The following is a 17,853-nucleotide window of genomic DNA, read 5'->3' as shown; positions in this document are numbered from 1 at the left end:
TGACCTATACGACCTTATCTCTAAATACACACCAATATGTCTCTGCCTCCAAGAGACATATTTCAAACCTCAAGACACACCAAAACTGTCTTATTACAATATCTTTAGAAAAGATAGAACTGATCAAAATACTGCACATGGTGGAGTAGCTGTTATAACAAACCCATTTGTTCCTGTCAAACAGGTCTTACTAAACTCTCCTCTCGAGGCAATAGCGGTCCGTGTAGCTGCTGACATCCATATTACAATCTGCTCCTTATATATTCCACCAAGCTATCCCATCCAACAAAATGATCTAAACAACCTCATAGCTCAACTCCCCACACCTTTCCTCATTCTGGGAGACTTAAATGGTCATCACACACTATGGGGTAACAACAATATTGACCAAAGAGGAAAACTAATTGAAAAATGTTTAGATGATAACAACCTTCTCCTTCTAAATGACGGCTCACCTACTTACGTTCACCTTCCTTCTGGAACATATACTGCAATAGACCTGTCTATCTGTTCTGCAAGTTTGTATCCTACTCTAAAGTGGACGGCAAACAATGATCCACTGCATAGTGATCACTTTCCCATTACAATTGAATTAGTAAATAAACCCTCTTATCAACTTACTAGAATTCCTCGGTGGCTAATTGATAAAGCAGACTGGGAGATGTATAAAAAATTAGCTAAAGTGGACCCTGAAATTATACAAAAATCCCCAACCAAGGAAGCGGTTGAGTATGTCACAAAAACTATACTACACGCAGCAGGACAAGCTATACCAAAATCCTCCTCAAAATTACCTGTACACCCAAAAATATGGTGGAATGACGAATGCCGTGCAGCAAAAAGAGATCAAAATAAAGCTTGGAATACTTTTAGGCGCTATCCAACCACAGCTAATCTCATTCAGTTTAAACGCGTTAGAGCAAGAGCCAGGTATGTTAGACGCAGTAATAAAAAGGCCGCTTGGATTCGCTTCACTTCAACCATCAATCAAGCAACTCCCACACACAAAATTTGGAAAACAATCAGGAAAATGAGTGGTAAATATCAAACGACACCTCAGCCTATCATGGAATGGAGAGGGCAGAACATTTCTGACCCCGCCCAAATTGCCAATATACTAGGAGAAACTTTTGCCAAAACATCAGCAACAGAAAGTTACATACCAGCCTTCAGAAGATTCAAAGCAAATTCAGAAAAACAAAAGTTAAACTTTTCTTCAAAAGCAGAAGAACAATATAACTTACCATTCACTATCCACGAACTACATAGAGCCTTGTCAACATCTAGGCGTAGCGCTGTAGGACCAGATAATATCCATTATTCAATGATACAGGAACTAAGTGCTGAATCACTGCAGTCACTTCTTGATCTGTTCAATAGGCTCTACCGGGAAGACACATTCCCTGAGCAATGGCACCACGCTACAGTCCTTGCATTCCTTAAACCTGGAAAAGACCCGACAAACCCTACTAGCTATAGACCCATTGCTTTGACCAGTTGCCTTTGCAAAATTCTGGAAAAGATGGTGAACCGTCGACTGATATGGTACCTGGAAAATTTCAATCTCTTAAATTCTGCACAATTCGGCATTCGACAGAACAGATCAACACTAGATATACTAGTAAAACTAGAGAATTCCATTCGGAATGCATTCCTTAGATCGGAACACCATGTAATGGTTTGCTTTGACATCAGCAAGGCCTATGATTCCACGTGGAAGTATGGAATACTCCGTGAGCTACATCGCCATGGACTTCGGGGCCATCTCCCGATTTTCATACGCAACTTCCTAGACAAGAGAACTTTCCAGGTTCGATTTAAAACTTCGCTGTCCAAACTATTTTTTCAGGAAGAAGGAGTTCCCCAGGGCTCTGTACTCAGCGCTACACTCTTTATAATTGTGATAAACACCATTGCTGAACAACTTCCGAACACTATTGATAAGGCACTGTTCGTAGATGACCTTAGTATTTCTTGCCATGCGAAAAACATGAATACGATCGAGAGACAATTACAAGGGGCAATAAATAAGATCAGTACATGGGCACAAACCAATGGTTTTCAGCTTTGTTCTCAAAAAACGTTGTGTATCCATTTTTGCCGACAACGTAAATTGCACCTACACCCGGAACTACAACTGAACGGAAAACCAATAGCAGTTCAACCCAGCATACGATTCTTAGGAATCACCTTAGATCATAAACTTACCTTCCTGGAACATATTAAAAGACTAAGAACATCCTGCCAACAAAAATTAAATATCATCCGGGTTCTCTCAGCAACAAAGTGGGGAGCTGATCGCCTTACCTTATTACGGCTATACAGATCTTTAATAAGATCAAAACTTGATTACGGGGCCCCAGTATATAGCTCAGCAAGGCCTAGTGTCCTTCGCTGGCTTGATCCTCTCCATCATAGTGCAATACGCATTGCTCTAGGAGCATATCGTACGTCACCAACACATAGTCTATATGCCGAAGCTCACGAACCCCCTCTCTCTATCAGAAGGCAACAACTTATATTACGCTATGCATATAAAATTAGATCTATGCCCGAACACCCAAATTGGGAATTACTTTTCACTCCCCAACACAGCAGGTTATACCATAACCGCCTTACTGCTAACAGACCGTTAGGTATAAGAATAAGACATCTTCTAGAAGAACTTAATCTGAGTTTTGATAATATCACAAGTACCCCTCCACTACTCCTTCCACCGTGGAGAATTACTCCACCTTTATGTGATAAATACCTTCATAAATGGGATAAATCTGCACTAAATAAAGAAAATTTTTTGCAATTGTACCATGCAGTGGTGGAGCAGTTTCCAAACTTCATTGTAGTTCATACAGATGGGTCAAAGAATGACACCCACGTTGGAATCGCCGCAGTTTTCCCGAACATAACATTAGCCTACAAACTGCCACATGAGTTCAGTATCTTTTCTGCTGAACTAATGGCAATTCAGGTTGCACTGAAGCATATCGAGTCCTCCAATATTGAAAGCAGCATAATATTCTCTGATTCTCTAAGTGCACTTCAAGCCCTGGAAAACACCATGAACATCACCCACCCTGTCGTTAAAGAAATAACAAACTCTTTATATACCTTATCTGAACTTGGAAAAACCATACACTTCTGTTGGGTCCCAGGACATATGGGAATTCCAGAAAATGAATTAGCGGACAGTGCCGCAAAAACGGCCGACTTACCACCTGATGTACAGTGGAGAGTTCCACATCACGATTATAGACAAATAATACAGGAAAAATGCATGTACCAGTGGCAATCAACATGGCAAAATCAACTTGAAAATAAGCTTCGAAGTATCAAGCCAAAACTTGAGCAATGGCCTTCAAGCCTCAGTGCAATTCGACAACAGGAGGTAATACTAGCTCGTCTCCGAATAGGTCACACTAATATTACTCATGGTTATCTTTTAAGAGGGGAGAATCACCCCCAGTGTGATCACTGTAAAACAGTACTTTCAGTGAAACATATCCTTGTGGAATGCGCAAAATTTGCAATAGAACGCCAGAATATCTTCACTCCAGCCACAACTGAAGACCCACTAACACTTGTTTCACTTTTGGGCAATAAAACAAATGTCTCAAAGATTTTTACTTTTCTCAAAGCGATCAATGTATACCACCTCCTTTAGCTAGTCAAAAATCAGTCTCCTGACCCTCGATCTATAACGAAATAGCAGAAATACTAACCTATGTATGGCGCACTATGGCCATAGATGCCCATGCGCCAAAAAAATCCCCAACCAAACAAACAAACAAACAAACGTAATAACAGGCCAAGTTCAGTTTCCGTGCATGGCAGCCTGGTCGTACCCAGAGATTCTTAGCACCCTCTGCTTCCACGCTGATCCTCTCGCTGCCGTAAGAGGGGAAGTGAAAGCCGCTGGGGACTGAGGGCCATTTTTTTCGTCTTGCTGTCATCTGCTGGAGAGTTTGGTCTTTTCCTCTTCACGCTGACCAGGCATCTTGAAGAGAACCACTCTACACGTTCGTTGCCACTTAAGTGGCGTAACAGGGCTTAGTATCGAGAAGGTGTGCATGAGTGGATTTTAGGGAGGCAGGCCAACCGGACGTCTAAATCTTCTGAAATAGAAAGATATTGTATCCATCAGTGTTTTAGACTGTGTCTGATAACACACGGAATGCTTGTTTCCCTTTAAACCCCGTTTTAAGCCTGTCTAGGGCAAAATAATTTTTTTTTAAATTAACAGATGATTCCTTCAATTGGTATAATTTATTTTAGCATCATGAGAAGTGTATTTATTTTATTTACTCGAATCCTCGCCAGTCGTGTGGGTACTATATTTGGAAAAAAAAAAAAAAAAAAAAACCTGGTTGCCAAGACTGAGGTCCTATAGAAAATAAGGTGTTAAAAAATCAAAATTCAAAATGAAATATGTGAAAAAAATTACTATATTTCATTTTTTTCATTTATATAGCGTAAAGGAACATACAAAGCGTTAGAAAACATATTTATAAAGAGTAAAATAAATGTCAGCTTACATTCGTGCATAACAAACATGGTAATCTTCAAAGTGTTACGAAAAACAAGTCCAAAATACGCCCTGAAAAACTTTAAATGCTAGTCATAAAAACTACACGTTGACATGTATTTTGTCTTGTACAGCGGCTCCTGAACGTTTGTTCAACTTCCGATTCACTGTGATGATAGAGAATACTGTAAAATGCCCAGGGAGTATTGTGATACGTTTGTGCAATGTGTATGTTGTTTTGTTTAGTTGTTTCTTGTCACTTTGCTACCAGGAAGCTGCTTCCCAGTAAGCGTCCTCACCACGAGGAGGAGGTGGGTCGTAACTCTTCACGCACTCTCTTTAGTGGACTAAATTCTGCATCCACAGGGGGTAATACAAGTCCTACGAGCGGCAGCAACTTAAATAAATAAATAAATAGTAAATAAATACAGATACATAATACATATCGATACAAAATAAACAAAATTAAATAATAAATAAAAATAAAGGTAAAGAGAAATAAAACGAAAATCTTTGTGCATGAAGTAATTATTATTTTATGCACTGTATTTTGATTTTTTCATTTTAAAGTTCTCTTAATTCGACGGGGACTTTTAATTAAGGATGTAAATTTAAATTTGCCCTATGTTCCCCTTATCGTAGACCTGTGTGTTCGTGTCAGACGGCACCTGGGATTTCTCCCATCTCCGCGCGTAGACCTGTGTGGTGTGATGATGGGATCCAGCAAGGATCGTGAAATGTAACTTCTGTAATAAGTTCAGGAATTTATTCAGAAGCATTTAATTAATAAACTGTGTTATACACGTAGTATAAGTGGGATTAATTTATCTGACGTTTTATTAATTTTTTTTGCCAAATAAGGGATCCGGACCCCGATTTGTTGCATTTGTACTAATACAAAACACTATGAGTTCAACTTTTTCAAGTACACGCAGGAAGAAAATTGGTAACCCCTGATATATATGGTAGAGGATAGAACGTAAACAACTATTCTTCCTCTGCATTACGCACTAGCAAAGCGGATTTACAAGGGTGCAGTGGCACGATTGCTTCATAGTCCAAGGTTGCTTGCTGGCACTCTGGAACAACGCAATTAGGGTTGGTCTGGGGCCAACCCTAACTGCGAAAATGTCGAAGATGGTATTACTAAGCTGACCTGACCTACGTGAACAATGCATAGTAATCTATGAAGTAAACTTTTCCATTCGAAGAATGACTTCGGATTCCTGATTCTTGGTATTAGAAAGAGTGCGAGTTGTGCTGCCATCTGTTGTTAAATTGGTTAACTAAATTAAAGGCTACCGATTTCTGTTAGAGAATAATTTTATAACTGGAAAAGGGGGAAAAAAAAACTGCGTGAAAATCTCTATTGATAACAGGCTCTTCTCTGGCTTTTACATTTAAAACCGCTATAATATTTCACATTAAGAGAGGAATATTTCATGCAAATTTATGAATAAGATCTATCCCTCAATAATACTTATTGGATTTTGCGTTATATTATTTACGTTCTCTTGAGTCAGTGAAATATTGTCTTCTAACATGCTTTGGGACGCTAAATGAAAAGAAAAAGGTGTCTAGAAAAAAGAAATTTTTAATATTGAATATGACCCCGATATGGGCTTTAATGACATCTGTAACCATCTTTCTACAAGTATTTGGTGTATTAAGATGATTTCTGCTCCAAACCAGGAAGGATGCGGATTGTCCTCCTCCTTCTGCTTGAGTCAACTGTCTTGCTCTGACTGTCAATCGGAGTTCCTCCAAAACATCCCGAATGGTGTTGAGTTGAATTCAGATCGCGATTCCAGCCTAGAAATGACAAGACAGTGTCCCAGTGCATATTGGAGCATCTTGTATTTTTCTGCCTCACAGACCATAAGATATTATAACTCAAAACAGATAATGCAACAAGCGTTATTGAGGCATAAACCTTATCTATAAATGTCGTCTAGAAATTGTAAGTCGTCCAAATTATTCAGCTCAGTCTGTTGTAGTGAACGTGCTTTGTGACACGGAGTTTTGCCATGCTAGAAATACCTCCCTTCTCTAAAGAATTGCCATGATACAGGTAGGGATGAATTCTTCAGGACAGACAGCTGCATTCATAGTTCTGTAAATGGCAATCAGGGGACGAAGTGATCAATGGAATCACATAAAAGAGGTCAGCACTATCATATCACCACTGCTGCCGCACTTATTATTGAGGTCACAGCCGTTCCTAGAGTACAGAGGTGTAGGAATTAATGTTGGAGCCATTCAATCTTCCTGTCTGGGGGCTGAGGGTCTTGTAAATCGGAGGTCCTGGCGTTGCAGTCGCTGCGCAGCCCCCCCCCCCCCCCTCTTCCCTTAGGACCAGCCTTAGTTGGCGCAGTACAATCTGAGTGAAACTGTACTTTAGTCGTACGCACAACCATGCGCGTGATTCATCACTCCTCATCGTATTCTGCCGCTGCCATAATGTCCAGTAATTTTGTTTGCTGTTGCACCAGGGTAGGTGGCAATGTATATTGCTGCGAAACAACATACCGATAGCCCATTTGGTGAAATGTTTTTCTGCTAGTTGTTACTCCCATACATGTGGAGTCACCGGTCTTTCAAATCAGCTCGTTAATGGTACTTTTGATATTTCTTTTTACTGTCCCTTACAACTTTCGGTAGCTACATGGATTATTAATGGTAGTCTATCTGGCTTGGCATTCTGTTCCAGAGTGCCATGCCAGATAGACCACCATTAATAATCCAACTACATTCTGCCTTCCATTGGTGTAAAACGTTCCCAGGAGTTTATTTTCTATGTTTCACTCTTTCTGATATCTTGCGAATAGACATCCTGCTATTAGACAACCTACTATCATACCTCTTGAGAACGGATCTAGGGCATTTTCCTGTCCCATCCATCCGCTTGTCATTGTTCGTAGGCCTAACGTAGCCGAGTGAACAGCGCGAGACTGCTAAACACGGTTAATGACTGTATTTTTGAAAGAAAGCGAGAAGAGATCAACCTGACTCTTGTCCCTCACTGCGGGTAACTCTGACAAATCTGAACTCTCTGAGGGATATGTTTCCTGCAAATAGCCTTGAGATCTTCAACAAATTAGGCATCCATCCGGATAAATTTGCGAAGACAAGCTCTACAGAAAGAGCACCCTAGAGAACTGTTATCAGCTGATGAATTGGTTATGTGTAAGTGACGAACCAATGAACGCCATTCTACAAATAATTTTGTATAACTTCAGACTCTACATATAATTTTCAACCTTTTGTATATGAGTGAAATTCGGTATAAATATCCCGGGTCAAGCACTTATGTACTCTACTTAGTTGACATGTGGTACCCCTTACCAGTGAGGTACAGTAAGTTACATCAGTCTGTAAATAACACACCCTTCTGGCAGATATCCCACCCGGGGTGGTCCGAGTTTTGTTGGTTAAATAAACTGATAATAATATTACTTTATTTCATTCTGTGTGTGTGTGTGTGTGTGTGTGTGTGTGTGTGTGTGTGTGTGTGTGTGTGTGTGTGTGCGTGCGCGTGCGCGTGCGTGCGCGTGCGCGTGCGTGCGTGCGTGCCCTCAGTGGCTGCTTATTCGCGGAGGTTTGGGTTCGATTCCCGTAGACGATTGGAGAAATTTCTAGTGACCTCTTCATTCAAGGCTTCTGTCCATTTCAGACAGAGGAGGGGTTTCCTTTCGTGACTTATAGATTTTTCAGCAGAATCAATACGTAAATCGCCCAGTAACATGCACACTGCTGCAGACAAATACACGAACAAGAATGTAGGCTGCAAACTCATTCCGTTAAATTATAATTTCAATATTTTGTCCTTAAGCGCGCATGCTTTTATATCCTACTTTTAACTGACGGTATTTATTTAAATTTATTTTATCTTATTTAAATATATTTTAGCGCTGAATTCAAGGGCCGAACTTGTAGAATTGTATTATTTTTAAGGGCTAAACGTTCTTTTAATAAATTATTAATAAAAAGAACTATTATTAAATCTAATAGTTCTTAATAAATATAATTGTTAATGAACACATGATAGTAATTTTTTAAAGTAATAAATAGAAAAGTATTCAAAAGAAACATTCACTATCAATTGTTACAAAAAGTTTACCTTTAAAACACATTCTAAATATTTGAGATCTTTTAAATCGGAAAATGTAATTGGACGATCAGGATCGCTACCAAACACGTAGTCTTGTTCTTCGTGAAGTTTCTCCTGTACTTCTGGGTGCAGTCCAATTAGGTACAAAGCCCAGCTCATACCAACCGCAGTAGTGTCATGACCCTGCAATAAGAAAGATCATGGGAAATATAACTGTTTTCTAATAACGCTATGTAACAAAAATTATGTTTGTATTTTAGTTTATTATGTGCATTTTGTGTATTGAATCTAAAGGCTTCATTGGTTTATCTCTAGTGTCAATATTTCAGCAGTAGTTGAAGGTTAATGTTTTTGCGACTTTTATATGTATTATCTAAGGGCGTACCAGTACTGTGATATATAAGAGGCTGTAGTATTCGTATAATTTAAGAACAAGCGGCTTCTCGTTTGAGCATGTTAAAATTTTCTCAGAGTATTGAACGGACATTTAAAATTAGGAATATACAAAAGCCTCGTTAGACCAGTTGTGACATATGGTTGTGAAGCTTGGACATTAACGAGTAAAGATGAGCAGTTGTTAAGAGTGTTCGAGAATAGAATTTTACGAAAAGTTTTTGCGCCCGTACAAAACGGTGATGAATCCTGGAGGATCAGAACGAGCCATGAACTTGATCATCTTATTCAGGGTGCGGACATCGTCAGATTTGTGAAGAGCCAAAGACTTTCCTGGTTGGGACATGTTATGAGAATAGATGACAGCAGAACAAAGAGTATAATGAAATGGAAACCTACAGGGAGGAGGGCGAGAGGAAGACCACGAAAAAGATGGATGGATGACGTAGAAAAGGACTTAAAGACCATGAGAATAAGAAGTTGGAGAAGTTTGACTTCTGGGAGGGCTTATTAGTGGAACATCGTCGAGAAGGCTAAGACCCGCCCTGTATTATAACGCCAGAAGTATTCGTGTAATAGCTTTTTTTTTTTTTTTTTTTTTCAGCTATAGCTACCAAATGAAGATGTACATTATATGCAGACTCCTTCTGCTATATTTGTGGAAATTTATATAGGGCCAAAGCAGGCGAAACATAACAACGTTGGTCGCATCAACTTTTACAGTGTACATGAAGCTTATTTTTGAATACCAATGGGTTGTCAAGACAAATTGTTGGTTCTTAATTTCTGGAGTGTATAGTTGCAGGTCTGTGTTAGAGGACGGTTTAGCGTTAGTTGCAAGTACATGACTTTTGATATAAATCGACTATGGAGAGCTCACAAACTATTTTGATGACTGCTACTTTTATATGACTATATTCATCTTGAAAAGTCTGTGGATCAGAAAGCTGTAGTGTATCCTAACATACTCTGTTGCTCCTTGTGCCACACATTGCCGACCTGCCAATTATCCTCTTACCACATATGATTCTTTTTCAGAATTGGTTGTTTAATCTGTTAGCAGTATTTTAGAAATATTTTTGTTTGTCAGTCACAGTGTTTCATTAATGAAAACAATAAAACAAAATGATAAAAATTTTATCTTGGCGATCCTTCCAGTAAAACAAGCAATCAAAAGGGTCTGAGGTCGAAAAAACTTGCTTGACGTGATAGAGCATATGTTAAAACAAACGTTAATGAGGCGTTTGTTTATTTTTTTCAGCAAAATGCTATTTTTTTCTGTGTTAGGTGAAAATAAATTTAGGGATAATATGAGATATAAAACAAAATGATAAAAATTTTATCTTGGCGATCCTTCCAGTAAAACCAGCAATCAAAAGGGTCTGAGGTCGAAAAAACTTGCTTGACGTGATAGAGCATATGTTAAAACAAACGTTAATGAGGCGTTTGTTTATTTTTTTCAGCAAAATGCTATTTTTTTCTGTGTTAGGTGAAAATAAATTTAGGGATAATATGAGATATAATACGAATCAAACTTGTGAATTGCATAATACGGAGAAATGGCAGAATTTTGTTAAACATTCTGTGCATATTATTTTCAGTTTGCTAAAGAAATAGGTATAACATTCGTAATTTTTTTTTTTTGGTTAAGCAAATACAGTAAATATTTGCTAAGAAGAAAGAATCAGTGGAAATGTAACTACGATTGTGGTGAAACTTTTACTACAGCCTGTTGATAATAATGGATCAAAGCTTTTGAGTTTGGCACTACATATAATCTCAGCAAATTTCTGAAAATATTGCCATTGCCTAAATTTATTTTTTATATGTTAGAAATACCTTGTACAAAGTAATCTCCACTTAACTCTATTTAAAGTAGAAGCACTTTGTACTGACATCGCACTTTATGCTATGTTATAGTTTTGTGAGCGTTTATTGGGGACTTATTTGAACTTTAAATTCAAGTTTTCCCATGGCATTCATCTCCAACCATCAGGGCATTTCTCCAGAATAATCATGATTAACACTAGACGGAATTGATAATTTTTTTGTACTGAATTTTTGCGTAAAATTTGTAAATCTCATGAATGGATGGTATTTCAATCAGCCATCCAGAATCCCATACATTGAGCACTGAAAAATTGATTATTGTTTGAAATCAAGCATTCGCGCTCTCCACTCTCTAGTAGTACTGATTATCATCACAAGAATTATGCGACTGTAAACCACGCAAACGAATAGTCCCCTAACTTTTTTCCGTGTTGGTATTCAGGATGGCATATTCTGTAAGTGCTGGCTGCTGTAGAATTGGAATGCGATTTGAATTATGAGGGGGAAGGGTTCAACTTTCGTGGCCTAAGTACGAAAGGTTAATGGTACAGTATTAAAATCTGTATTTAATATATAACACTTGAACTTTAACCCAACAAGTTTCGTATAATTTCAATAAAGTACATTTTTAATTACAAGTCCCGATGTCAACAAAGTTGTGTGAATGAGGAAAGATGGAGAAAATTAGTCATCTGCACCGTCTAATACTTGAGAAAAAGGGGCTAATACGAAAGGCAATTAATGAGGATATAGTTACCACATTGGAGAGGATGCCCTTTCCCATCCCATGGTAAAGAAGTGGGCAGCAAAATTTAAACGAAGGAGGGAGAGCGTGGAAGATTACCCACGCTGTGTATGGCCTGCAACGTCCATCACTCCAGAAGTTGTTGACTGTGCATGATCTGGTGATGTGTGATCGACGAGTAAGGACAGTTCAGTACATTTCCAGAGTCTTGGGTATCTCATCTGAACCTGTGTACCACATTTTAACAGAGGTTCTTGCTATGAAAAATGTCAGCACGATGGGTCCCAAAGTTGTTGAGAGCAGATCAAAAACGCAAAAGAGTTGTCAAGTCACGGGAACATTTCAGTGGTTTGAAGCAGATACAGCAAATTTCCTTGAAAGATTTGTAACCATGGATGAGACGTGCAGCCGTCACTTTTAGCCAGGACGAAGGAGCAATCCAAACCGTGGAAACATAGCTCTTCTCCTCCTTCAAAGAAACCCATGTCGATTCTTCCTGCTAGCAAGGTGATAGCATCAGTTTTTTTGGAAATGGTGATGGAGTGTTATTAGTAGATTACCTTCAGAAAGGTCAAATAGTCACGGGGGGTGGCATATTACGCATACCTAGTGAAGTGTATGGGTGAAAAAAATCAAAGGCAAACGCCGAGAAAAACTCACAAAGGAGTCTTGTTCTACCTCACAAGTCTATCGTTGTCATGGTTGCACTGCATGAATGCCGTTTAGAAATCTTGGACCATCCCTCATATTCAAAAAGTTTAGCACCATCGGACATTCACCTGTTTCCTAATTTGAAAAAAAAAAAAAAAAAAAAAAATCTGGCTAGCATCCATTTCTCCACCCACAGTGATGTCATTGCTGCAGTAGATGCATTCCTGGAGGTCCAAGAGAAAACTTTCTTGGCAGCTCGAATGGACACATTGTAGCATTAGCGGCAAAAGTGTATTGACTCCAAAGGGGTCTATGTTGAAAAGTAACGTGTTACCTACCAGACCCTGTACATGAACCATTCATACTCAGGCCACGAACTTTTCAAATGCCCTCGTAGCTTGGATGTAACCGCATTTGAAATGCGATCATGTTAATAGCTAAATAAATATCATGTTTGATGAACTTCCTGTTCGATCCTACGTGACTACGAATGATAAAAGCGACCCAGTTAACCAATATGTTTTCCCTGTTCTCTAGCAGGTGGAGTGAAAGTGATTTTTTTCCTTTGTATTATCCTCTAACTGCACGTTGACTGGAAGTAATTGGCTCACGGACACAGGAAAACAGAAGAGCCATGACACCAGGAAACTGCATTACTGAACGTGAGCTACAGCAAAGTCTCTTGGACAGAATTCTAATTTCCCTAACAACGTGTTAACTGGGATGCGAGGCCGAAACAGAACAGGTTCTATGAATGTAGCGCGTCTTCGCTTTAAGATGCAAGACGCATCTAAGACATAAGAAGCAACAAAGGCTGATTCCATGCAGTTTCTATGAGAATAACTCTGAGAGAGAGAGAGAGAGAGAGAGAGAGAGAGCTATTCAGGTTAAAGTATTTTCCATTTTTCTGTACTGAACACATGCGCATGAATCTCGTTCTAAAACTACGTTGATTTATTCATATACTTGTGTGGGCTTTTCACGTAACCTTGCAAGGTTACAAGGTTTCGTGTAACTTAGAAAATAAAGTATTGCTGAAATAATTAAAGTAACTCTCGTAGAATATTTAACAAAAGCTTGGCGCTTCACGGCGGTCTTTACATTAAGATGGCAGTTGTAGAAGTACTGTTGATCTGTGAATTTACTTCATGTGTGCGAGTAACAAAGAAGGAAAGAATGGGGAAGAAATGCGACCTTCGTGACCTTGTTCACAAGTTACACGCAATTCAAACACTCACGGGAAATGAACATGTATCTTTTTTTCATTTCCAGTGGACCAATTAGCACTGAGAAGAGAACGGGAGTATCCATTTTGGCATGAAATGTAAACAGATATAAATTTGTTGTGTACATACAGCAAACATGAAGGTGTTGACTTCTTCCGTGATGTCTTCCTCAGTGAAAGCTGGGTTGGTAAGATGTTGACTCAGCAGGACGTCTAAGAAGACTCTCCTTCTCTTCATTCCGTAGTCATCACTATAGAAAACTTCAGCCATGTTCTTTCCACCCTTCAACTGCTGAATGACTTTGGCTTTACGCTCACGGATCACCTGAATTAAAAAAAAGAAAAGAAAAGATGATAAAAATAGACTCGTTTTATTCATACTTTTAATCTAGTGGAACTCAGTTTCCTCTCCTAGTGGAGGGAAAGCCCTAGTGATTATATGAGTTTTAAAAAAAGAGTTACGCACACACACACATGTTAAATAAATATATCTGTATTCCAAGAAATGAATTGTGTTGAATTATGTTATGCGAATATCTTTATGTCAGAGAAACGCTCGCATAGCATATCTAATTACATTGATATGCATCTGAAACGCAAGAATACCTTCATACTGTATTTTTAACCTTGAGAAGTTATATTTAGTAGTGTTTGCATGATTACATGAGATTTTATTAACTGATACTATCGTTGATTATTTACAAGGTAAAAGTGCACAGCGCCACATGCAAACAAGTTGGCGCGCCCACTTGTTTGTGTCGTTATTCCTCATAGTCGACAAATGAACTTTCACTTCTCTGGTGGGTTAGTCATTCTGATTGGCGAGAGTAATTGCTCCTGAATTCTTGTTCTAATTTTCGTATTGCGACTTTACTTGCTTTCTTAAGTTTTTTTACAATTCTTGGCAATCTTCTTCCTTTTTTGTTAGCTAGTAAACATTCCACGTAGATTTTTTATTGTTTTCATTCATTTCTTTCTTTTTTCATTTATGTTCTTTTATTTTAATCTGTTCCGTCTCTCTCTTCGACATCAGTTTTATTATCTTTCGGTGTTTCTTCTAGCTTTTTGCCGGGTCTTTTTTGGTACATCATTTCTGTTGAGTAATCATTGGCCAGTTCCATTTTAAATTGTTCAGTAATACGTTTATTGAAAAATTTAGATTTTGATTTCGAGTGGGCCAGGGACTAAGTCTGATTATACCCATTAGGAGGTTGTGATCCTTCCGATCACAACCGCAAACGATAAAACGTTTACATCAGTAATTTCTTTTGATTTTATTTTTCTTTTGGTTATGATATAATCCGTTAGCGAAGCGTAGCCTCTAGATCTTTACTGTTGAATTTTGGGCTGGGGAAAATGAACTGTACATTCTAAGCTCATTTTCAGCCCAAAACTGTGGCGAATAATCTCCATTCCTGTTTCTTATCTGCTGTTTATTTTTCATTCAAGTCTAATTCAACCTCTCTTGAGATGGTCTAATTCATCCTCGCCTGAGATTGGACTAATTGTGAATAAACAATAAGCTCATATAAGATTTCTTTGCCTCTATTGATAGGATTCGAACTCAGACTTCTTTCAGCTGGTGTGGGAAGAATGGTGAGTATATCCACCGTGCTATCCGCGTGGGTTTACCACGTTTATTTTTATTCACCTCCATGATTTCTGTATTTGTTTTTGTAATCTTGTATGTTTATTTAATTTTCCATTTTTTTATAAATTATCCCTTCGGCTGTCCTTCTGAATAGATTTTTGGATGCTTTCATTTTACATTTTTTAAAAAATAAAACGGTACTGAGACGTTCTCATCTACTTACCCCTCTAGTGAATGCGTTCATTACTTCTGTGCATCTGTTAAATTTTCTTCCATGAGAGGTCATATTGAAGATACAATCAGGCCACAGCCACGGAGTTGTAAATCTAACGGTAAACAGCTCTGAAGCTCTGAAACAGAATTCATAAGAAAATATTAATATCTAATACAATTTCCAAAAAAAAAAAAAAAAAAGTTTTGTAACTCCTTCACAAATTCTCATGATAAACCTAAACGTGCATTTAATATGTCAATAAAAATAAAATAATGAGGTTACTTTTTTAACAGAACGTTTATTAAAATATTTTTGTTATATAAATTGCGGATTATTGATTAAACTTTCGGCTAAATCATTAATAAATGCAGCATCTGAACTGGACTGAGTTTCCTTTAGCTTTTAGAGATTGTAATCGATGAATGGGGCTATTTTCAGTTTTCTAGTATCTCCTAATTAGTTATTGTCCTAGAAAAATAAAGCATATTTATCTGATAAGTGCTTTTAATGAATACTGAATTTAAGAAAGTACATAATATATTACTGTTCATAATTAAGTTAAAGATTACAAATCTTTTTTATAAAAAAATTGAACGTATAAAATAAAAAATAAAGCGTGCTGTTTCTGAATACCTGATAAAAATAAGCAAAAGATATTCAATTCAAATCATTACCCTTACGGGTAGTACAGTGCTTATAATCGCCGACCTCCGCGAACGCGTGGATAAAACTTGACTTCGAATCAAGGAATTTTTATCTGTTTTTCTCATAATGTGGTTTGGAGAAAAGTACATACGAGGGGCTATCAAAAAGTTCGTACCCTTACCTAGAAATAATAGCCCTAGAAAGATGAAACTTCACAGGAACTTTAATCCTTTTCTATGTACTCTCTATGTATAGTAAGACATCTGCTATGAGTACTTTTTTTTTTATTATATAATTTGCTTATAATTAATCTTTACAATTCCTTTATTATCTCTGCCGTTTGTTAACCCCTGGCATGGTGCCGTGAAGGGTATTGTATGGTCGTGGTACCTGCGTGTATCGGTGAACTGTACAATAAAGATCTTATTTATTTCTTAAAGTCCGCACTTTATGTCTGAAACCACGATTCCACTTCATTGATGACTTCCTGAGACAAATAAAGGTGGCGTCCACGCAACTGGTTTACCCAGCATTCGTCGTTTGTCACCAACCGATCAAAAAAGTTCTCAACATCCGCATTACACAAATCCAACAGTTGACGAGAACATTTCATTTGACATTGCTTCTGAAAAGGGGTCAGCAATCTTGGAATCCATAGTGCGGGAGACCTTAGACATGTGCAGATGGTCATGAAAAATGCTGCAAATTTCCACTGCATTTGCGATGAAATGAATTGTCACACGTGTGTCACTCAGCACTAGTTGTTCAACCTTTGCAACCGTCTCACTGTCTGGATGTTGATGGCCTTCCTTCTCTTGGCTCATCAAAGATGCTTGTACGACCTACCTGTTTCCAGTTTTCTACAGTGTCATAGGATGAACAATTCTTCCCATACACAGCTTTCATTTCTTCTTCAATTTCCTGAGCTTTCCTTGCCCTGCAAATGTAGGAACCTGATCATTGCTCGATACTCCTCTTTGTCAACCATAGCGTCCGTCCGCAGATTCGGAGCTCCACTTCTGGTGTACAATCACCTACGGGAATGAAATTTCACATGTTAGTTATTGAATATGTAGACAACTTATATTAAAAACGGCATCTTCCTACTGATGTTTTATCTAGGTCAGGTCACGAACATTTTGATAGTCCCTCGTAAAAGGTCCTGGTTGCCTGGTTGAGTGTCAACCTCAAGAGAAGATTGCATGTTTCTTTTCTCCAGGAAACTCGTGTGTTTTTCATCGAGCAAGGCAACCGAATAATACATGCAATCACACAATATGCGTACGCCTCACAGCCGTAGTTGGTTTGGCGCTTAACACGCACGCACATAAAACACAATTTAAATCATATATTTCAGTGGATGTTATTGTATTTATTAAAAATCGCTGTATATTGTCGGAATATTATTGTATATATCATAAAGTGATAATCCATTCAGTAACTGAATTCTGATTATAATGTGAATATAATATAAAAATAGAGCTTTTGCGCAGTATAAATAATAAGCGTAAATAAATATCCGTTTAGTGATTCTCAAGAATTAAAAAATTACATATTCTCGTGATGATTCTGCCCTGTGCGACAAAGCCAGGGGGCGCTTGTATTGAACTTGAACAGTTTTTAACTGTTTTATTTGAGACATTTCAAAAGAAAAATAAACGTAGGAAAGTGCATTAAATAAAGCAATAAAAGCTATAATCTGTAAATAAAACAAATAAAGAGAAGAAAAACAACATAGAAAAACGCGAAAACATAATAAATAAAAAAATTTAAAAATTTACAGTAGTTGAGTGACATATTTTAATAGTTGCTTAGGCATTAGGGATGGAGAATTTTTATCTAGTATTTCTGTACTATTTTTATCTAATATTAATTTCGTTTCAACTACAGATTTCAGGTGCTTTCCAGCACTCAGACATCAGTTTA

The 17,853-nt window shown here is 37.8% G+C and overlaps 1 protein-coding gene across 1 annotated transcript in view; it reads right to left on the bottom strand.

The window, feature by feature from the left end:
- LOC150081688 (cytochrome P450 4c3-like) overlaps nt 1-17,853 on the bottom strand; it is a 101,690-nt gene that overhangs the window by 11,190 nt on the left and 72,647 nt on the right. Inside the window, exons 6-8 of the mRNA XM_090378808.1 lie at nt 15,292-15,418; nt 13,608-13,802; nt 8,643-8,816 (exon numbers count right to left, since the gene is read on the bottom strand). Coding sequence (XP_090234934.1) covers nt 8,643-8,816; nt 13,608-13,802; nt 15,292-15,418 — 496 coding nt within the window. The remainder of the gene's footprint in view (nt 1-8,642; nt 8,817-13,607; nt 13,803-15,291; nt 15,419-17,853) is intronic.

Source organism: Mastigoproctus giganteus, chromosome 8 (genome assembly GCF_048544385.1).
Source record: "Mastigoproctus giganteus isolate SK-2022 chromosome 8, ASM4854438v1, whole genome shotgun sequence".
In the NCBI taxonomy this organism is placed as follows: domain Eukaryota; kingdom Metazoa; phylum Arthropoda; class Arachnida; order Uropygi; family Thelyphonidae; genus Mastigoproctus; species Mastigoproctus giganteus.
This window is presented reverse-complemented; position numbering and strand designations above follow the sequence as displayed.